Genomic DNA, 23,731 nt, shown 5'->3' on the forward strand with positions numbered 1-23,731 from the left:
CAAATATTACTACAGCGAAATAGACCAGCAGTGCTGCTAGTCAACTGGTATGGTTTTAAAGGACTTACGAGGCCAAGTCCATAAAAAAAAAAAAAAAAAAAAAGTTAGCTACCTTGCTCAGCTTGTAAGGCACGGAGGACGCTCAGCTTGTAAGGCACGGAGGTTGGCCTTATAGCTGCGCAGCCGCACTCGCGGCTATGCGGACTGCGCAGCCGCGGCCAGCTCCGCCGGCCATCTTGGTACAGGCTGGGGAGCCCGACCCGGGCCGCGCGGTCGGGGACCGTTCGGGGGGGCTGTGCAGCGGCGGGGACCAGGCGGAACGGCACGGAGGGCGCGGACGGCGTCCTCCGTGCCTTACAAGCTGAGCAAGGTAGCTAACTTTTTTTCATTTTTTTTTTTTATGGACTTGGCCTCGTAAGTCCTTTAAAAGGAAATAAAAATGGCAGCCTCCATGTTGTTCTCACTTAATTTGTCATGTAAAGGGAACCCAAAGTGAGTGATATGGAGGCTGCCATATGTATTTCCTTTTAAACAATAACAGTTGCCTGGCAGTCCTCATGATCCTTTCTCTAATACTTTTAGCAATAGGCCCTGAACAAGCATGCTGCAGATCAGGTACTCTGACTCAGAATTTACTGGATTGGCCATATGCTTGTTCCAGGGTTTTGACATCTGCCAGAAGATCAACAGGGCTGCCAGGTAACTGGCATTGTTTACAAGGAAATAAATATGGCAGCCTTCATATCTCTCTAACCTAGGATTTCTTTTTAACCTTTTTTTTTTTTTGAGCAGAGAAATCTATTTACAAGGTGTTCTGTTCTATAGTTAGGTTAGAATGTGCACAAATACATCCCCCTTTTTTTTTTCTCCAGGGACCTGACAAAGTAGTTTACTATATCAGAATTGGTCATACATTGTATATTTATACTCAGGTTCCATTTGCTGAAACCGGTGTCCAGAGTTTACGGTGTCCAGAGTTTACGGTGTCCAGAGTTTACGGTGTCCAGAGTTTACGGTGTCCAGAGTTTACGGTGTCCAGAGTTTACGGTGTCCAGAGTTTACGGTGTCCAGAGTTTACGGTGTCCAGAGTTTACGGTGTCCAGAGTTTACGGTGTCCAGAGTTTACGGTGTCCAGAGTTTACGGTGTCCAGAGTTTACGGTGTCCAGAGTTTACGGTGTCCAGAGTTTACGGTGTCCAGAGTTTACGGTGTCCAGAGTTTACGGTGTCCAGAGTTTACGGTGTCCAGAGTTTACGGTGTCCAGAGTTTACGGTGTCCAGAGTTTACGGTGTCCAGAGTTTACGGTGTCCAGAGTTTACGGTGTCCAGAGTTTACGGTGTCCAGAGTTTACGGTGTCCAGAGTTTACGGTGTCCAGAGTTTACGGTGTCCAGAGTTTACGGTGTCCAGAGTTTACGGTGTCCAGAGTTTACGGTGTCCAGAGTTTACGGTGTCCAGAGTTTACGGTGTCCAGAGTTTACGGTGTCCAGAGTTTACGGTGTCCAGAGTTTACGGTGTCCAGAGTTTACGGTGTCCAGAGTTTACGGTGTCCAGAGTTTACGGTGTCCAGAGTTTACGGTGTCCAGAGTTTACGGTGTCCAGAGTTTACGGTGTCCAGAGTTTACGGTGTCCAGAGTTTACGGTGTCCAGAGTTTACCGTGTCCAGAGTTTACCGTGTCCAGAGTTTACCGTGTCCAGAGTTTACCGTGTCCAGAGTTTACCGTGTCCAGAGTTTACCGTGTCCAGAGTTTACCGTGTCCAGAGTTTACCGTGTCCAGAGTTTACCGTGTCCAGAGTTGGTACACTGCTGTCCTTCCCTGCGCACTCTGGCTGTGCTTGTTTGTGTAGGGGAGTGCGACCACAACCTTCTGAGGGTCCCAGCACTGGATCAGTGGTTGGGAGTAGGATGTGGGAAGCCTCTTGAGGATCCAGAGGCTTCCTTCTACTGAGGGAAGTATCTATATTTCATTGGTTCCTGACCCCGTGAGCCAATCGCAGTAATCACAGGCTACAATGGGGAAAAGACGGCTCTGGTCCTGAAATGTTAACATGGTGTTTGGAACACATCCTTTTAAACATCTTCTGTACATAGCAAAGAAATGAACAACGCTACTTAAAAACAGATCCACCTTTTGCGCAATTTTCAATTTTCGATTTTACTTGGTAGCGCACCCAGGCTATGCATATGCATAGGTTAGGATTTAGTTAGTGTTAGGTCCCCTCCCATGGGTGGTGACTTCTCTGCAGTGGGAGGGACGAGTACTTAACAAGTTGCATGCAAGCTGTTACAGGAAACCAACATCCTCCAGTGGTAGACAGGTTATGTGTGTGCTAGGTGTGTATTTTATCCCACAAGTGGGGCTTGCACTCTATTGCAGGTAGGCACTTATCTGTTTTTAAGTAGCGCTGTTCATTTCTTTATGTACTAATTCAATTCATTTTTGGTCAGCTGCTCCCACTAAGCAGCCTTGCTTTTGGTGTATATGCAGAGCTTCTGTTTGGGTTCAAGGTGCGTTTGCAGTTTCTGTGGGGGCTCAGCACACCTCTGATTGTAGGCCATTCGGAGGCGGCCTGGGGATGCGCTGATCCAACTTTTGCGTAATTTTCAAACCTTCTGATTTCAACACCCAGTGATCTGGTTCTACAACCCTGCATGAGTTTTGCCCTCATTCTTCTCTGGTCTTCTCCAGGAATTTCTGTTGGAACTTTACATTTTCCCACAAAAGTTGAACTGGTCACCTTGGTGATATTCAATTCAGTTGGAGGCCATACATTACAAATGGTCTATAACAGTTAAAATTAACTCATTGTTCACATTCAAATACATGTGTGGGTACATTGATTGATATTTAAAAATAACTTGGCTCTATAGTGAGGTTTCAAACTGAAGACCTTTCTGTAACATTCTATTGATCTACTGTAGTTTATGCACACATACATGAGAACACAATGGGAGCTCAGGTTGACAGGCCAAAAAGAAGTAATCTTTTACATATAAACAGTTCATGCAAACATCATTTTTTTAAACAAATACTTTGTTTTTTTCAGAAAAGATTCTAGTACAATAAGCGGCATAACAAGCCCCCAACAACATAACATTCCCGAACAGATAGCTAAACTACTGCCGTAAAGTAGTAGTAAAACAATATACTGCCGTAAAGTAGTAGTAAAACAATATAACAATATATATTCAGAATACAGCAACGGCTAACTAATAAACAGTTCGGCCTTGTTCACATCATAAATCGCTGATGCCAGCTTTTTTTTCGTTTTTGTGGGCATATTTTTTTTTCCACTTCCTGACATCAGTCAGGAAGTTAAAGAGAATCTGTACTCTAATATTCTTACAATAAAAAGCATACCATTCTATTCATTATGTTCTCTTGGGCCCCTCTGTGCTGTTTCTGTCACTCCCTGCTGCAATCCTGGCTTGTAATTAACAGTTTTAGGCAGTGTTTACAAACAAATGACTGGCTTCTAACCAGAGTATCATAGGCTGTGAACAGCTATCTGGTGTGACTCATGCAGAGCCTAGAGGGGGTGTGTAAAGCTTCTGCCAATGACAAGCAGTGCTGCACATTCCACACATTCCAGCCTCTTGCCGACAGACACCACAGAGGAAAGATAAGATTTATTACAGAGACAGTGCAACTGGAAAAGGTTGCAGTAAGACAGACCACATCAGAACAGGTATAGGAACTTATAGAATAGAAAAAATAAGGCTCAAAATTTTGTTACATAGTCTCTTTAACGCTTTCACCAGGAAATGACTAAATACAATGTGTCACATGAGCCCTAGTGGCTGACCGCACTTAGCCTTCTAAACGGTGCCAGCGCACAGATCGTGCGAACTCTGGTCGCAGTCAATGCACAGGAACCGTTAAGAATTAGCCGCAGACAACTCAGAAGGGAGCCTGTGAGACACGGGTGATTACAACTTCACCCACTGGTTCAGGGTACTGCCACCACCGCGGTTACCATGGGACCGTGGAGCCCATTAACTGACTAATCCTGCGAATAAAACGGTTAAACACACGATATTCTGTCTAGCCAACAACAAACAGTAGCGTATCTTCAGAGACCCGGGATCAGTTCTGTGTGTGCTGATAAGCAGGGTAGCAGACAGTGAATGACTTGGAGAAAGTCGTTTATTCACGCAATATAAATAATTAATGTATACAGACAATTATTAAAATCAACAATTATTAAAACAGTAATAGCCAGTATGAAAAATAAAAGAAGGGAGAAAAATACTTAGTTCCTGGAAAGATGTCCTTTTTGTGGGAAAAATCAGTTCTGGATTTCAATCAAAGTTCAGAGTTCAGACCAGGTGGATGCCAGCATATCCTCAAGCTGGCATCTGATGAGCTCAAGATGTTTCAGTGTGGAGGACACTGTTTGGGTCCTCAGCCATTCTTATGCCCCTGCTTCAGTAGGAGGGAGTGAGGGCGGGGAGCCATACACCCCCTTAGAAGATGAGATGAGCCCTCCCCTTATCCTGGGGGCTAGAAATCATATCTACCCATATATGGGCTCTATCTCACAGAACCGTACAGGTCAGGGCAGATTTATTAACATTTTCAGGTCTGTCTCGATTTACCCAGCGCCCTGATACCAGACATGAGGGGTGGGACCCCTGTGGTATCATCAGGGCATTTTCAAACTGCCTAACTGGCAGTCCTTACCTCAGAATGTTCTGAAACTTCCTCAGAACCAGCACCGGGGCTCATGCTACACTTCCCCCACGTTTGGTGAAGCTGCCATCTCAGGAACCCCAGAAATATTACAGATCTGGGAAGTTATGGATTATGCCATGAGCCTCAGGTTAATTCAGGAGGTGTTCTAGCTGCTAACAGCTGACTTTCCTTTGATCTTTACTAGGGAGCAAAGTGTCAAGACCTCCCGTGGATTCGTAGCCTGCCTGGCTGTACCTAGGCATCCTTTGGTTAATTAACATCTCCATGAGATCAGCTAAGTGTCACCTGGTTCCCAGAACCAAAAGGGGAATTGTGCCTTCCACAGGGAATATGTCCAAGCTAATTAACACCTTCCCCCCCAGGCTGTCACTTCAGCTAAGACAGATCCCCCAGCTGTTCCTAGGCATAGGGATACTACACGTCAAATCTTGGTTCTATTGATCTGAGGCGCAATCGATGCAGGAATCGAGTGCGATCGTTCTTTTCTTCATGGGCGGTTCCAGGACGCGCCTGCGTCCCCGCAACCGTCCGTGACACAATGTATTTATTATATATTGAAAGTGATATGGGCGCTCCTCCACCCTATGTTTCTCAAAAGACTGCCAGGCGGATCGCTATACAGAATGGAGGTACCAACTCCCTTAGAACACAAACACCAAATGTCCATACAGTGCTCCCTAGCCCACAGCCACCCCATCTGGTGAGCCTGAAATCTACCTATCACTTAACATTGTGCACACAGGGTGACACCAGTGGGTGTTGGTGGAGGACAAGCATTCCTGAAATTTGATTATGCTATGTCTGGTCTCTTGTGTTTCCCCCGAGTGTTATCTTAGGAGGAAGGAAGATAACGAGTGAATATCTGAAAATCTGAAAAGCGTATTTTGCTGATCTGTAATAGTCGGCCACTGAATGCCGGTGAGAGTGTATAGTATTATCGTTTGACTGGATTTTGATTGCTACAGACAGTTGAACTGATATCAAACTTTGTTACTGTGACTGTGGGCTAGGGTGCGCTGTACTGACATTTGGTGTTGGTGACAATGTATTTATTCATGAAAGCGCTGTGGAAATCGCTATACAAAGCGCTTTATCAAGTGCTTTGCAATTTTCCCATACTTCCATTCCATTGCGACAAATCGCCCTGAAAATGGTACAGGCATCGCTTTGGTAAGAGGATCGGAATCAAACTACTCATATGTGAACACTATCATAGGTAATCATTGCACAAGCACTTTTAGGGTGATTTTTAACCACTTGTGCTTTACCCCCCCTTAAGGACCAGGCACTTTTTTTTCCATTCAGACCACTGCAGCTTTCACGGTTTATTGCTCGCTCATACAACCTACCACCTAAATGAATTTTGGCTCCTTTTCTTGTCACTAATAAAGCTTTCTTTTGGTGCTATTTGATTGCTGCTGCGATTTTTACTTTTAATTATATTCATCAAAAAAGACATGAATTTTGTCAAAAAAATTATTTTTTTTAACCTTTTGTGCTGACATTTTTCAAATAAAGTAAAATTTCAGTATACATGCAGCATGAAAAATGTGGACAAACATGTTTTTGATAAAAAAAACACCCATTCAGCCTATATTTCTTGGTTTGGGTAAAAGTTATAGCGTTTACAAACTATGGTGCAAAAAGTGAATTTTCCCATTCTCTAGCATCTCTGACTTTTTTGAGCACCTGACATGTTTTTCATGAGGGGCTAGAATTCCAGGATAGTATAAATACCCCCCAAATGACCCCATTTTGGAAAGAAGACATCCCAACGTATTCACTGAGAGGCATAGTGAGTTCATAGAAGATATTATTTTTTTGTCACAAGTAAGCCGAAAATGACACTTTGTAACAAAAAGAATACATGGACTCTTCATTTTTTTTTGGTCGCAAGTAAAAAAAAAAAAAAAAAAAAAAAAAAAATCTGCCACGGACTCACCATGCCCCTCTGAATACCTTGAAGTGTCTACTTTCCAAAATGGGGTCATTTGTGGGGTGTGTTCACTGTCCTGACATTTTGGGGGGTGCTAAATTGTAAGCACCCCTGTAAAGCCTAAAGGTGCTCATTGGACTTTGGGCCCCTTGGCGCAGTTAGGCTGCAAAAAAGTGCCACACATGTGGTATTGCCGTACTCAGGAGAAGTAGTATAATGTGTTTTGGGGTGTATTTTTACACATACCCATGCTGAGTGGGAGAAATATCTCTGTAAATGACAATTTTTTTTTTTTACACACAATTGTCCATTTACAGAGATATTTCTCCCACTCAGCATGGGTATGTGTAAAAATACACCCCAAAACACATTATACTACTTCTCCTGAGTACGGCAATACCACATGTGTGGCACTTTTTTGCACCCTAACTGCGCTAAGGGGCCCAAAGTCCAATGAGTACCTTTAGGATTTCCCAGGTCATTTTGAGAAATTTTGTTTCAAGACCACTCCTCACGGTTTAGGGCCCCTAAAATGCCAGGGCAGTATAGGAACCCCACTAATGACCCCATTTTAGAAAGACACCCCAAGGTATTCCGTTAGGAGTATGGTGAGTTCATAGATTTTATTTTTTTGTCACAAGTTAGCGGAAATTGATTTTAATAGTTTTTTTTTTTCACAAAGTGTCATTTTCCGCTAACTTGTGACAAAAAATAAAATCTTCTATGAACTCACCATACTCCTAACGGAATACGTTTGGGTGTCTTCTTTCTAGAATGGGGTCATTTGTGGGGTTCCTATACTACCCTGGCATTTTAGGGGTCCTAAACCGTGAGGAGTAGTCTTGAAACCAAATGTCACAAAATGACCTGTGAAATCCTAAAGGTACTCATTGGACTTTGGGCCCCTTAGCGTACTTGGGGTGTAAAAAAGTGCCACACATGTGGTACGGCCGTACTCAGGAGAAGTAGTATAATGTGTTTTGTGGTGTATTTTTACACATACCCATGCTGGGTGGGAGAAATATCTCTGTAAATGACAATTGTTTGATTTTTTTTTTTTTTTTTTTTTTACATACAATTGTCTATTTACAGAGAGATTTCTCCCACCCAGCATGGGTATGTGTAAAAATACACCCCCAAACACATTATACTACTTTTCCTGAGTAGGACGGTACCACGTGTGACACTTTTTTGCAGCCTAGGTGCGCTAAGGGGCCCAACGTCCTATTCACAAGTCATTTTGAGGCACTTGTTTTGTAGACTACTCCTCACGGTTTAGGGACCCTAAAATGCCAGGGCAGTATAGGAAGCCCACAAGTGACCCCATTTTAGAAAGAAGACACCCCAAGGTATTCCGTTAGGTGTATGGCGAGTTCATAGAATTTATTTTTTGTCACAAGTTAGTGAAAAATGACACTTTGAAAAAAAAAAACAATAATGCACTTGTCATACACCTAACAGAATACCTTGGGGTGTCTTTTTTTTTTTTTTTTCTAAAATGGGGTCACTATACCGCCCTGGCATTTTACGGGCCCAAAACCGTGAGTAGTCTGGAAACCAAATGTCTCAAAATGACTGTTCAGGGGTATAAGCATCTGCAAATTTTGATGACAGGTGGTCTATGGAGGGGGCGAATTTTGTGGAACCGGTCATAAGCAGGGTGGCCTTTTTAGATGACAGGTTGTATTGGGCCTGATCTGATGGATAGGAGTGCTAGGGGGGTGACAGGAGGTGATTGATGGGTGTCTCAGGGGGTGGTTAGAGGGGAAAATAGATGCAATCAATGCACTGGGGAGGTGATCGGAAGGGGGTCTGAGGGGGATCTGAGGGTTTGGCCGAGTGATCAGGAGCCCACACGGGGCAAATTAGGGCCTGATCTGATGGGTAGGTGTGCCAGGGGGTGACAGGAGGTGATTGATGGGTGTCTCAAGGTGTGATTTAGAGGGGGGAATGGATGCAAGCAATGCACTGGCGAGGTGATCAGGGCTGGGGTCTGAGGGTGTGGGCGGGTGATTGAGTGCCCTAGGGGCAGATAGGGGTCTAATCTGATAGGTAGCAGTGCCAGGGGGTGATTGATGGGTAATTAGTGGGTGTTTAGGGTAGAGAACAGATGTAAACACTGCACTTGGGAGGTGATCTGACATCGGATCTGCGGGCGATCTATTGGTGTGGGTGATCAGATTGCCCGCAAGGGGCAGGTTAGGGGCTGATTGATGGGTGGCAGTGACGGGGGGTGATGGGTGGCAGTGACGGGGGGTGATTGATAGGTGATTGACAGGTGATCAGTGGGTTATTACAGGGAAGAACAGATGTAAATATTGCGCTGGCGAATTGATAAGGGGGGGTCTGAGGGCAATCTGAGCGTGTGGTGATAGGGGGTGATTGATGGGTAATTAGTGGGTGTTTAGGGTAGAGAACAGATGTAAACACTGCACTTGGGAGGTGATCTGACGTCGGATCTGCGGGCGATCTATTGATGTTGGTGGGTGATCAGATTGCCCGCAAGGGGCAGGTTAGGGGCTGATTGATGGGTGGCAGTGACAGGGGGTGATTGATGGGTGATTGACAGGTGATCAGGGGATAGATGCATACAGTACACAGGGGGGGGGGGGGGGTCTGGGGAGAATCTGAGGGGTGGGGGGTGATCAGGAGGGAGCAGGGGGCAGTTTAGGGAATAAAAAAAAAATAGCGTTGAGAGATAGGGACAGGGAGTGATTAATGGGTGATTAGAGGGGTGATTGGGTGCAAACAGTGGTCTGGGGGGTGGGCAGGGGGGGGGGGGTCTGAGGGGTGCTGTGGGCGATCAGGGGGGGGGGGGAAATCATTTATTAGTAAATCAGTAAGCTTCAGTTTATAAAAACATGCAGACATATTTACATACATAACCCCATTGTTACCACTAGGTGCCATAGCGCGGTGGTCCCAAACTTTTTTGAAGTCATGACACATCAGATACAGCGGGATGCAAAAGTTTGGGCAACCTTGTTAATCGTCATGATTTTCCTGTATAAATAGTTGGTTGTTAAGATAAAACATTTCAAATATATCATATAGGAGACACACACTGATATTTGAGAAGTGAAATAAAGTTTATTGGATTTACAGAAAGTGCACAATAATTGTGTAAACAAACTTAGGCAGGTGCATTATTTGGCGCACCACAAAAAATAAATAGAATCAATATTTAGTAGATTCTCATTTTGCATAAATTAGAGCCTCTAAATACTTTAAGTTCCAATGAGTCTGGGTTCTGGTTGAAGGTATTTTGGACCATTCCGCTTTACAAAATATGATATGAAATCTTTACTATCTAGTTCATTCAGGTTTGATGGCTTCCGAGCACGGACAGCTCTCTTTAACTCACACCACATATTTTCAATTATACTCAGGTCTGGGGACTGGGATGGCCACTCCAGAACATTGTACTTGTTCCTCTGCATGAATGCCTTAGTGCAGGGGTCTTAAACTCATTTTACCTGGGGGCCACAGGAGGCAAAGTCAGGATGAGGCTGGGCCGCATAAGAAATTTCGCAATCGCGGCGCATCGCCGCCTCTGCCCGCCCCTCTCACTCTTCCTTCACAGAGAGGGGCGGGGAGAGGCGGTGATCCGTGCGGCGATTGACGTCAGGAGGGGCAGAGCTGAAGCTGAAAGCTCTGCCCCTTCCAGGAAATGGCGGCGGATTGCCCCCGGCCGATTTGGGGGCTCTGCAGCCCTCATTTAGCTGCGGGGATGCGGCGGATTACTTGGGAGCACTGAAGCGAACTATAAGGAAGCTTTTGCCGGCCAGGGCCACAAAATATTGTATCGAGGGCCGCAAATGGCCCGCGGGCCGCGAGTTTGAGACCCCTGCCTTAGTGGATTTTGAGCAGTGTTTGGGGTCGTTGTCTTGTTGAAAGATCCAGCCCCGGTGCAACTTCATCTTTGTCACTGATTCCTGCAGGGCTGTGGAGTCGGAGTCTGAGTCAGGGCAATTTTTGGGTACCTGGAGTCGGGAGAAAATGCACAGACTACGACTCCTAATGAATTTAAACTGTAATTAAAATAGAAAATATGATAAAATGTTTGCTTTCTCAGATAAGTCCTAAATTATATATATATATACAGTAATAGCTGTGCTTAGTCCACAAAAATGAAATAAACCATTCCAAAAATAGTTACTTTTGCTGGTTCAATAAAGCAGTCCCCAAACTCAGATATACATAGCGGATTGTGACTGTATATGCATGCATGCATACATACATACATACATACATACATACATACATACATACATACATACTGTAAGAATAAAGCCTAATGTGTAGCTGTGTCACTAATAGAGATGGTCAATGAGATGGAAATAATTCTGCATTGCTGCTGGTTTATGCAAATGTATGCAATCAAATAATTTGATATGTTAAAATTTGGTTAGGTGACTACAAATGAAAGGGTACTTGAGACGTGTATGACCAATGTATGTGAGGTGGCTTTTGACATCCTACAAATTCCTAAGCAAGCTCATTTTTCTCTGCGATATATCACAATGGTACATGCTAGGCTGGTTTCAGCATGTAGCATTGTAGTGTGTTGTGTTGGTGGTATAATGGTTAGGATAGCAGCCTACCAAGCGGTAGGCCTGGGTTCGATTGCTGGCCAATGTATGTGAGTTGGCTTTTGACATCCTACAAATCCCTAAGCACGCTCATTTTTCTCTTGGATATATCATAATGGTACATGCTGCATGTAGTGTTGGTGGTGGTATAGCGGTGAAGAGAGCGGCTTACCAAGCACTAGACCTGGGTTCGATTCCCGGCCAATGTATGTAAGCTGGCTTTTGTAAACCTATAATTCCCTGGAAGACGAGATCCTCCTCCGGAGGGAGGGAGGAAGGGAAAAAGGACTAAGGGAACAGTCAATAGGCTCTATTGGCTACCATTTAGCATAAAGGTTCCATTTGCGATTAGTTTAATTTTTCCGCCGGAATAATCAGTCCACAGCACCTTATTCCAAAATGAAGCTGGCTTGTCCAAATGTGCTTTAGCATACCTCAAGCGGCTCTGTTTGTGCTGTGGGCGGAGAAAAGGCTTCCTTTGCATCACTCTCATACAGCATCTCCTTGTGTAAAGTGCGCCGAAAGATTGAACGATGCATAGTGACTCCATCTGCAGCAAGATGATGTTGTAGGTCTTTGGTGCTGATCTGGGGGTTGAATCTGACTGTTCTCACCATTCATCGCTTCAGTCTATAAAATAATTTTCTTGGTCTGCCACTTTGAGCCTTAACTTGAACCGAGCCTGTGGTCTTCCATTGCCTCAATATGTTCCTAACTGTGGAAACACAGCTTAAATCTCTGAGACAGCTTTCTCATGTCCATCAGCTGGGATACCCTCTGAGTAATGGCTCCGCCCATGCTCTGAGGAAACACAAAAAGAAAGTATAAAAAGCTCCCGCCCCCCTCCAACCTCAGTTCATTTGTGTTTCCGTCCGGAAACACACGGAGAAAGTGCAGCTCCCATTTTATTATTTTTATTGGCCTCGCCGGAGGGTGAGAGGGTCATGGAGTACGGTACCTGGTGTCTGGAGTCGGTCGCAGGATGCGACATCGGACGCGAGGTGGCTGCTGCAGGTGCCGCAATTATGCTTAGACTCCCACGGGTGGAATTGGGCTGTCCGGCTGCCTCCTTCCTCCTGCGCAAGGCAGTTCCCCGGTTCAGTGAGTGTATGTATATATGTATATATAATTCGTGTGTGTGTATATATACCGTATTTTTCGGACCATAAGAAGCACTTTTTCTCCCCCCAGATTGGGGGGAAAAAGTCCCTGCGTCTTATTGTCCGAAGGTGCCCAACAAAGGTGGTTTATGTTGCCCTGCATCCTCCTCCCTGTCTCTTCTGTCCCTGTCTCCAATGTCCTCCTTCCTTATGTCTCTGCCCTACTGTGTTGCCCGCCCCATGTCACTTGTCCCCAATGCCCTGCCTGCCGCTGTCTGTCACATTCCCTTGCCGCGTTGTGTATAGGCATATGTGCCCTGCGTCCCCTCAGTACATACCGCTGTCTATGAAAGAAAGATTGAAACTTACCAAACAGCTAATGATGCGGCAGGAGTCCCACGCTGAGATGAGAAGCCACGTTTTCGTTACCGCTCACCGGGACTTGCTTCAGCTGGATCCAGCGCTGTGCAGCCAATCAGGCGTGGGAGCTGCATCATGCTCATCCAATCACCACCGCCTGCTATTCTGACTGGAAGAGATGGTCCCGGAGGCCAATCACTAGCGCTTCCAGTACTTAATCTACCCCCGACCACTAAAACCTATGGATGCCTATAATTTATCTTAGTGTGTTATTACTTCTGTATTGCTATAATCTTATTGGAAATGATTTAATGTGTGTCCTGAGTTGTCTCAGGGAGGTCATACATGGTTTATATCTTGGTGAAGCAGCTCTCTGCCGGACCGTATATTAGTTTATATTACTGTTCTCACATCTGTCTGCTCTTTTGGCCTTGTAGCTATATCTGTGCGTGTATCATTATGCCTCATGCATCTTCCCAAAGTCTTGCTCTGCAGGCTTAATGCTGTAATATGTCACGTTTGTGTTGCAACATGCTTTAATTTGTTTGTAATTTGGAAAGATGAATAGCAGATTAGAGGCACTTTAGAGTTGCAAGGTACAGCCATTACTCCTAGATTATCCCTCTTTTTTTCTCGCTGAGTGCATTGCTCCCAAATGTCGCTTCATCTGTACTTTTGTAACGGTAAAGTACAAGACACAGTTGTTAGAATATATAGTCTGAGGTTTTTTTGGTAGGGTTAGAATTATTATTTTAAAGGGTGACTTGTACTTATTCTGAAGTGAAGAAACCAGAGCCGTAATGGTGCACATTTTTGCCATTAAGCCGTCTAGAGCAGTGTTCCCCAACCCTGTCCTCAGGGCCCACCAACAGTGCATGTTTTGTAGAAATCCACAGAGGTAGTTAACTAGCTCTGCTGAGACACTAATTACCTCACCTGTGCAAGTTTGTGGTTTCCTGCAAAACATGCACTGTTGGTGGGCCTTGAGGACAGGGTTGGGGACCTCTGGTCTAGAGTGTTTTTTAATCATTTAAAAGGGACCTCCAGAAATGATTTTTCCACAAACGTAACAATTATAGTATTGGATACAAGAACAATGAGTTGCTCATTCATGCCTCACCCAATGATTGTGACTTTTTCCTGGCCTGTCCTCTTCTTTTTCAAGGTAGAGGTTGCAGCTTGGACTCCTACTCATTGTCCTATGGAGAAGGGCCCTAAAAGGGTGTGTGGGACATAGCTATGATTAGGGATCATCAATGATATGCAAATAATTCGAATGACTCGATGTAGGATTTTGCAAATTATGTATGCGAATATATGCAACTTGAAAATGGACCAATCAAATTAAACCTTGGTGGAACTTGATTAGTACACTTTCAAGCTGCATAAATTTGCATATCAAAATTCTATATGTAAGGCTTGACAAGCTATTCACCTGCAGTTCAACCCATATGCCCCAATCTATCACCACCGTCTTCACCTTTTATGTTGCGTGTCCCCGCTTGAACAGGAGGTAGGGAAGTAACGCCTGCCCAACTACGGTTACACCCAGGCCTTTAAGGGTGCAAGATATAGGAGCAAGTAAATAACTCACCAGAGCCAAACGGAAGCAGTCCAGAAACAGTCCAAGGTATACATGGGAGATCAGAGCAGTACAAGGAGGCTATGCAATATCAGGCTAACAATAATATCCAAGGTCGGTCCAGGCAGCAATCAGATTGGTCAGATAGGAAAAGGTCGTTCCAGTCGGCAATAAGAATAATCCAAAAACAGGCAGAGGTCGATATCCAGAAAACAATCCACAGAAATGCACAATGAGCACGCAGCAAGTAGTCACATTTATCGCTATCAGGGGCGATGATAAAATGAACAGAGCAGCCTTATATATGTTATGGCCAGAACCCGAAGTTTGGCCACTTCTAGTTCTGGCCGGCCACTTCGGGTTCTGGCCGGCCAATGCGCGAAGTGGCCGATGCGCTGCGGCCAATGTTAGAAATGGATTGATTCCTCTGAGGTTAATGTATCTTCTGGCCGCAGCGCAGCGGCCAAACGTATAACAACTTTGTTAATTTATTGCAGTTCAATGTAACAATTCAAGCCGCCGGCTTTTTCTCTGCCTCTCTCTCTCCTCTTATGGGCAGCCGGCGGGGACATGCGTGTCCCCGAGAGTCGTTCGTGGCGCCAGGGCAGCAGAGCGGGGAGGCTGCAGACATCGCTTCTGCCAGCACCTGCTCTGCAAGAACGGCAGGATTCCCCTGCCGCGACGAACGACTCCGGAGGGGGGACACGCGTGTCCCCGCCGGCTGCCCATAGAAGAGCGAGAGAGGCGGGAGGGAGGAGAGAGAGGCGGGGGCAGGAGAAGGAGAGAGAGGCAGAGAAAAAGCCGGCGGCTTGAATTGTTACATTGCCGCCGGATGAATTGCAATAAATTAACGAAGTTGTTGTACGTTTGGCTGCTGCGCTACGGCCAGAAGATACATTAACCTCAGAGGAATCAATCCATTTCTAACATTGGCCGCAGCGCAGCAGCCACTTCGCGCATTGGCCGGCCAGAACCCGAAATGGCCGGCCAGAACTAGAAGTGGCCAAACTTCGGGTTCTGGCCATAACATCTACATCAAGCACCCAATCAGTTGCCGGGCACACTCACAGCAACCAATCAGACAGTAGCATATACCTGCCTGCATGTCGGCTGATCAAGGGATCAGCTGACATAACAATCAACCTGCCTAAGTGTCAGCTGACTATAAACGCCAGCTGACACTAAGTTTTTCCGGCGCTGGGTGCGTAAGGTCCCGTTTACACTTAATCAGTTGGTACGAGGTTTTTTTTTCTTCTCCATAGCAGTGCATTGTGAAAAAGATTTCAGTTAAAACGCATTAAGTGTGAAAGGTGCCATAGGAAAACATGGGCATTACTTTGAAAATCAGTTGTCCTTTCAGTTATAACTGAGAGCAACTGATTAAGTGTAAACGGGGCCTAAGACTTATGCCTGTACACTTGCACCCCGGGCTTGCTGAATTGTACGCGCAGCCCCATCAGGAGGGGGATGCCAAGCGCGGGCGACAGTCCGGAAGTGCGCTGATCGGACGGACTGGCGAGTGGAGCAGCTGCATCGCGGGACGCCTCAGGTAAGTTCCTAGCATAATTCTGCATCAACTCAGAATTATTTGCATCTCATTGATCATCAATAGCCATGAGCACCAGCTTTAGTTCTGGAAAGAGGACTGTGGCTAAGTTAGCTTGGACAGAAGAGTTGAATTTGGTGACTGTTCCATGATTACTTAATGGGGATAAGAAATGTGTATAGATTTATTTTGTCATAAAGGATTATGGTCTAAAATTATGTACAATAAAAAAAGCTTTATGGTGGGACATAAGGAGTTATTAAAGCCTGTACCTTTCCTAATTTATTCTTTTTATGCTTTATTAAATAAAACTGTGCTATACATTCCACCTTTTGTGTCTGACAGCACACAGACAAGGTTGTAGGAGAATATCAGCAGCTTGCTAGTGAGCTACTTTCTCCACATCTTCCCTGACCTCACTGCTGGGACATAATTTTTCTTTAAAAGGAAAATTCCATTTTTGTTGAAAAACACAATCCTTCCTATTGTTCCTTTTTGTAGTGCAGAGAGTAATGGCAAAAAAAAAATCAGCCTATTTTTTTTTTTTTTTCTTCTTCACAACAGTCACCCTACAATGTTTGTAACACTAACAGATTGAAGTATCAAATTGTTGCTGGTTTCCCAGTTTGAATCCCAGGCAGGGCAGTAACTACACAGTTTGTATGTACTCCCATGTCTATGTGGGTTTCTCCTGGCACTCCACTTTCCTCCCTCTCTAAAAAGTAATTTGCCTCCCATTAAGTTGGACTTGGACTATGATCTACATATGCCTATGTTGGGGATTACATTTTGAGTTCCTCTAAAGGACAGTTAGTGACAAGACCATACAGTGATAGACAAGTGTTTGAACACCCTGCTAATTTGCAAGTTCTCCCATTTAGAAATAATGGGGGGGAAGGGTGGGGGGTGTTTGAAATTCAAATTCATTGTAAGTGCATGCATTCCCCGCTGTGAGAAACCGCATTTAAAATCAAATGCAGGAAATCACATTGTATGATTTTTTTTTTTTTTTTTAAGAATTTTTGTATTGCACTGCTGTACATAAGTGTTTGAACACCTGCCAATCAATAAGGATTCTGCCTTTAACCACTTCCCGACCGCCGTATTGACAATTGGCGGCCGGGAAGTGGACCCCGCAAGGAGGTCCACTTGTAGGGGCATGGGCGGAGCGATCGTGTCATCCGTGACGCGATCCTCCGCCGCCACCTGGCTCCGCTCACCTGCCGCAACATCGTCAACCCGACGATCGCCGCATACAAAGTGTATAATACACTTTGTAATGTTTACAAAGTGTATTATACAGGCTGCCTCCTGCCCTGGTGGTCCCAGTGTCCGAGAGACCACCAGGGCAGGCTGCAGCCACCCTAGTCTGCACCAAGCACACTGATTCCCCCCCCCCTGATCGCCCACAGCACCCCTCAGACCCACCCCCCAGACCATGTTTACACCCAATCACCCCCCTAATCACCCATCAATCACTCCCTGTCACTATCTGTCAACGCTATTTTTTTTTTATTCCCCCCCCCCCCCTGCCCCCTGCTCCCTCCTGATCACCCCCCCACCCCTCAGATTCTCCCCAGGCCCCCCCAGACCCACCCCCATGTACTGTATGCATCTATCCCCCCTGATCACCTGTCAATCACCCATCAATCACCCCCTGTCATTGCCACCCATCAATCGGCCCCTAACCTGCCCCTTGCGGGCAATCTGATCACCCAACCACACCAATAGATCGCCCGCAGATCCGACATCAGATCACCACCCAAGCGCAGTGTTTACATCTATTCTCTCCTCTAAACACCCACTAATTACCCATCAATCACCCCCTATCACCACCTGTCACTGTTACCCATCAGATCAGACCCTAATCTGCCCCTTGCGGGCACCCAATCACCCGCCTACACGCTCAGATTGCCCTCAGACCCCCCTTATCAATTCGCCAGGGCATTATTTACATCTGTCCTTCCCTGTAATAACCCACTGATCACCCATCAATCACCCCCTGTCACTGCCACCCATCAATCACCCCGTCACTGCCGCCCATCAATCAGCCCCTAACCTGCCCCTTGCGGGCAATCTGATCACCCACCCACACCAATAGATCGCCCGCAGATCCGACATCAGATCACCTCCCAAGTGCAGTGTTTACATCTGTTCTCTCCTCCAAACACCCAAATCCTCCAAATACTTGATGAGGGAAATTATGGGAGGTGGGAGTTGACTGAGGTTAGGGTTGACCATTATGAGTGTTAAGGTACCCATTAATTATACAATCTTAATTGAACAATCCTACCAACTCTATGCAATAAAGGGGCTACCTAAAGCGTCCATTCAGAGTACATTCACTCTGTTACTGCTGCATGCCTGATTGAGCCCTTGTTACCGAGATTTTCCGGCATTCCTGATTTCTCATTGACCAATTTTTTTGGCTAGAAATCAAATGAAAGTTTGGGGGCTCGGTTGTACCATGGATTCCTCTTCGATTCAGTAAAACTATCAGATCGGATGGTTGATCAGCCTACAAAATCGAGCAATGTATGGTCACTGTGTTTGGGTATCGGGTAAAGCTCAGGTGTCGAACTCCAATCCTTGAGGGCCATAACCTTGCCAGTGTTTAGGATGGACTGAGACATGAAGAAATGTGTTCTACTTGATGAATCACTAATTTCCTTATTCAATTCCATCAATGAATTTGAGTTGTGCCCAAAATGATTGACCTCAGCCCTTGAGCACTGGAGTTTAACATCTCTAGGATAGAGGGAGGATAGATTAAGTACATATTATGGTGCATACACACATCAAATTTTGACTGACCAATTTTACCACCTCCATGTAGTATGAAAGCTTACCTATACGGTTTATAGTATTCACAAGGTGGTAAAATTGGCCAGTCATTGGCCAGCCAAAATTGGATGTGTGCACCAGGCTTTCGGCGCTTATGTCAAGACTTCAGGAAACGCTATACTTGGGGTGAAGAGGTTTGGCGTTGAGAAGGGAATTACATGAGGTGAGAGAGGCTTGGGTTAGGCATTAAGGAATTAGCAATAGAAGGATGTTTGTTTTGGGGGAGGTTAGAGATGGGTGTTAGGAAGGAGATGGGTATTGTGTACAGGATAGCTGTCTGATGAGAAGGATCATTGAACAAACTGACGTGGGTACCCTCACAAAGCCAATAGTAGAATATGGGTAAGGCTGGGTTCACACTGTCCAGCAGATGCACAATGGCGCTTCAGCAGCAGATCCGCTCAGGATACATTGTGTTCTGCTGTATGTCAGCGTGCATCATTCACTTTACATGCTGTTGTGCATCCGGTCTGCTCAGGTCGCCACCTGTCCGATTCACCTGCTGCTGTCCATTTGGTTCCACTGCTGTTGCTGGAACCACTGCCTAGGGCCACTGCAGGGTAGAAGCGCCCATATACAAATCAGAGCCCCGGCAGAAGCATGTGGGGCACCCGACAAGATTGTAACAGACTAATGGGAATCCTCCATTATACCAGGCAGGATTCTCATTGGTCCATGACTTGGGGAGAGATAATTTCCCATTGGTCTTTTGAATTCCAGTGGGGGGCACCATATGCTTCTGACATGGATAGATGTATACTGGCACGTCTCCTCTGCAGAGGACCCAGGCGGTGGTGCCAGCAGCGCCATGGAACTGATCGTCACGGGGGCATGTGAGTAAAACTGTAAAAATGTATGCAGTTACTGGCCTAATGAGGATTGACACTGTTAGTTCTCACAGGCTTCAGTTAGCGATCTGTATCTGGAATTATCGTACACTGCTCATCCTTGCAATTACGCTTGTCTTAACAAATTGATCCATTCTGGACAGACTGATGTGAACGAATCATTGCTTTGTATAGGATAAGTTCGCATGTCTGCAGATCAATTCAGTTCCAATAAATGGAAAGTATTTAGGGTAGTGTGAACCCAGCATAAGTGTTAACAATGTCTTACTGTTGGCCTCATTCAGTGCCCAAAGTAATAGTTGTACATATCGAACATACTCTGATTCAAGTAAAATAGATATTGTTCCCCATAGGCAACAGTGTATTATAAAGGAGATATACGAAGGGAACACTGGTGTCATACCAGTGTTCCCTTCTTATATCTCCGTTATAATGCACTGTTGGCTTGGGGGAACTTTTTATTTTTTAGGGAATCCTGCCCAAATCAAGTGAAAGAAGTAGTCACTCTTTGGCAGTTGGTGTCAAGGAAATCCCGATTCCTGAAGACTGATTCACATATGGTACATGGAAATAATACAGGTGAACTTTTTTTCCAGGCTGGAAATGTTGCTCTAAATGAGCCCATGTGGAAGAATGTTTTGAGCTGTATATACACATGTTCAGACATTTAGAGACGTGATTGCTTTTTTTACACAAAGCTGCTATAGTGTCGAGAGCATCTTGAACATCATTGAAGCATTTGTTTGTTATTCTGCAGAGGCCAAATCGGTCATTATGAGTTGCCTTTGAGAGGTGAAATAGAAGTCCTGTTTTGTAGATGGAAGGTGTCCTTTTTGAGCTCTCTGCGGTCCCCCCCCCCCATGTCTAGCATTTTGATTGAAAGGTTCCACTTCTCGATCTTACTGCGAGATTATTGCATTCTGTTTCAGTCACAGGAACCTCTTGGGGAGCAGTGTGCCTGCCAATAGTTCAGCATCAAACTGAATGTTTTCTTTTCTGGTGCTTGGTTGAAATCCCCAGAGCAGCCATTTCTAATCTGTTGCATTGACAGCATCTTTTGTGATCATTTACAAACAAATGGTGAAGGTGGTGGTTTTCCCGGGGTGTCGGCTTTGTCACTCATACTGACAATAATCTTTTTATGTGCTCATTGAATGTGACTACACTCCGAGCAGTGCTAAGAAGATGCAGAGTATGACCTGAAATATAAACAAACAGGCTTCCGATTATATGTAAGTTATAGCGGGTTATATTATTCCGTTCCATTTAGTCTCTTATCGGTTTGTGTAGTTTAAGCAAAGCATGTTGAGATTAGAATTCAAATCTGGTATTACAGGGTCAGTTAGATAACATGGCATGTTTAATCTTCAGGGAATGGAGGCAGGGAGATTTTCCAGAAAAATAAATGGAGAGCTTTGTTCAGCTTGAAGCCATAGCTAGCATGTTGGATAGTTTCTAGGAGATGAGATCACAAATTACTACAAGCTTTAAAGGGAAAGGTATATGAAGGTTGGTGTATTTCCTTTTAAAACCGAGCCTGAACTCAGAACTTCCTCTCTGCTCTAAAAGATATACAACAGCATAACCACCTTTATAGAATAATTTTTTTTTGTTACATCTGATACAAATCCTGCAATAAATCTGCAGTGTCTACTTCGTGTTTTCAAGGAAGCAGACATATTGTTAAGACTGTGCTTTTCAAATGAGCACGCATGGCAATCAGGTTACAATAGGGGAGAGATCAAATTACAACTTGTGATTAGACACAAATAGGGAGAATTAGACAGGCTAAACTCTCTAAATACATACAGGGTGCATTTCTCTGTTTTCCTTCTGCCCTGAGCAAGAGTTCAGGTCCACTTTCAAGAATATGTGCCTAGCAATACTGCCGATCTCTCTGGCTGCAGTAGTGTCTAAATGACAACTGATACAAGCCATTTAGAGGTTTGCCTGGCTTAATTGATCAAAAGCATCGATACGACTGTATGGAAGATTTGGGTCATTCGGGTGGGCCATTAACGAAGGTCGATCTGTGACCTAAAGTTTTGCACAGCATTGAACAGGGAAATGCAGTTCAATTGATTTTCAATCAATTCAATTTTCAGTAGATTCCCTGCTGCAAGCAAGCCAAATCGATTACTCTCTGAATCAAACCGAGAGGAATTGATCATTTGGTAGATCAAGTAGAATATGGGTATCATCTAAAGTAGACATTTTATGCATAGTGATCATCTAAAAAGTTATGCTGACTTTGGTGGTCTCCTGGCGGGGATTCATATTGGGTAACCAGCTCTGCAAGGTGAGTGCTATCCACTATGCCACCATGCTGCTTATTTATTTCTGGAACCTTTTCAAAGTCAGCACTGCTTGTTGGCAAGTCAGCATGCATCCCATCTATAGAGCAGAACAGGCAGATTGGGAGATAATTGAGCAGCGCCTTTATACTGAATGAAAGATTGTACAATGAGTTTAGGTTCTGTTTCGGAAAACTGTAGGAAGAGGAATGTTGTTCACTACAAAGGTATTTCTATCTGTGGTTATATAAACAGAAAATTGTAGATTTAGAAAAGAGAACTTGTAACTGCAATCTTATTTTTCTTACTATAGAATCCATCGAACAATATTCATTGTACTAAACTTCTGAATGTGTCTATGGTTGGCTTTCTGAATTATGAATGGTTTCCTGATGGGATGCCTGATCGGAATATAAGCAGTGATTTTCTTCAGCTTTATAGTGTCTCTGTATTGAAGCATATGCATTATTAAAGTAAGCAATATGTAAGAGAAGAGTTTCAGAAATTGCATATGGTATACGACTTTCATTGGAAGCGAAATTCCAGTATGACTGCGGAAGACTTTCAGTTGCTCACAGAAAGCCCTGGCATAGACCATATCTCCCAATAAGAATCAATGGAAGGACAAGTGAACATTTTGTATTCATAAGTTAAGCTGGCAATTTGACTTCATGTGCTATTGAATCTACAATGTAACCTAGCATGCACACAGCGTCTCTAACTGAACTCTGTCAGTTGTCAGCAGTTCTTCAGCTTGTTATTCCTGCTGATAAAGACATTTCATATAAATAGTTCATATTACTGCTCACAGTAACATTTTGTGCTCACCAAAATGCCGTTGTGCAAATAATGTATTTTGAAGACCAAATAAAAGAAAAATTACTCTAGTTTTGAGTAGCATAGAAAGAGGTTAGCACCTGTGATTTGAGGTCTGTGTTCCCAGTGGAGAGACCTTACCTAACTTCTTGTGCTTAGGAAATGCGTATGAATCCTGGTGTGGCTGGATACGGCAATAAATGCCATAGGAGTTTGGACTCTTAGGCCTCAATTCACGGAGCATTATCAAACACTTTATCAAACGTTTGATAATTTACCTCATGGGTAAAATCTCATTTTAAATTCACTAATGTGTTATATATTTATCGAATGTTTTACCGATAAAACGTTCAACACATTAGTGAATTTAAAATGAGATTTTACCCATGAGGTAAATTATCAAACGTTTGATAAAGTGTTTGATAAACGTTTGATAATGCTCCGTGAATTGAGGCCTTAAGCAGGCCATACACTGGCCCGATTTGCGCCCGTTTCGACAGCAGATTCGATCAATGGAATCGAATCTGCTGCCAATCGTTCACGCTACACGCCGAATTTCGATCCATTTCGTCCGATCCCGTCGATCGTGCCGTGCGGAAAATAACCGTCGATCGCCCGCGGGTAAAGAGCGCATCGCTAGCGGCGTTCGAGTGCCCGACGACCGACGCAATAGAGCCCGCATACATTACCTGCTCCGCCGGCGCGACTGCAGTCTCCCGGTCACCGCTGCTCCGTCTGCGCTCTGGTCTCCAGGTCCGGCATGCCTCACTTCTTCTAGCCCGGCAGGAAGTTTAAACAGTAGAGCGCCCTCTACTGTTTAAACTTCCTGCCGGGCTAGAAGAAGTGAGGCATGCCGGATCTGGAGACCAGAGCGCAGACAGAGCAGCGGTGACCGGGAGACTGGAGTCGCGCCGGCGGAGCAGGTAATGTATGCGGGGGCAGCAGCAGCAGTACCACCACAACAGATTGTGAACGGTTTCAGGCTGAAATCGGTTCACAATCTGTTTGCTGTAAAGGTAGCCATACGATCCCTCTCTGATCAGATTCGATCAGAGAGGGATCTATCTGTTGGTCGAATCTGATGGCAAATCGACCAGTGTATGGCCACCTTTAATCTGC

The 23,731-nt window shown here is 44.8% G+C and overlaps 1 protein-coding gene across 5 annotated transcripts in view; it reads left to right on the forward strand.

The window, feature by feature from the left end:
• PC (pyruvate carboxylase) overlaps positions 1 to 23,731 on the forward strand; it is a 1,086,793-nt gene that overhangs the window by 91,002 nt on the left and 972,060 nt on the right. Inside the window, exon 1 of one of the 5 annotated variants that reach the window (XM_068259504.1) lies at positions 15,657 to 15,813. The exons of the other annotated variants lie outside the window; for them this stretch is intronic. Within the exon in view, the coding sequence (XP_068115605.1) occupies positions 15,671 to 15,813 (143 nt within the window). The 5' untranslated portion in view covers positions 15,657 to 15,670. Of the gene's footprint in view, positions 1 to 15,656; positions 15,814 to 23,731 lie in introns of those variants that run through there. 5 annotated transcript variants of the gene reach the window in all.

This window comes from Hyperolius riggenbachi, chromosome 11 (genome assembly GCF_040937935.1).
Source record: "Hyperolius riggenbachi isolate aHypRig1 chromosome 11, aHypRig1.pri, whole genome shotgun sequence".
Classification (NCBI taxonomy): Eukaryota; Metazoa; Chordata; class Amphibia; order Anura; family Hyperoliidae; genus Hyperolius; species Hyperolius riggenbachi.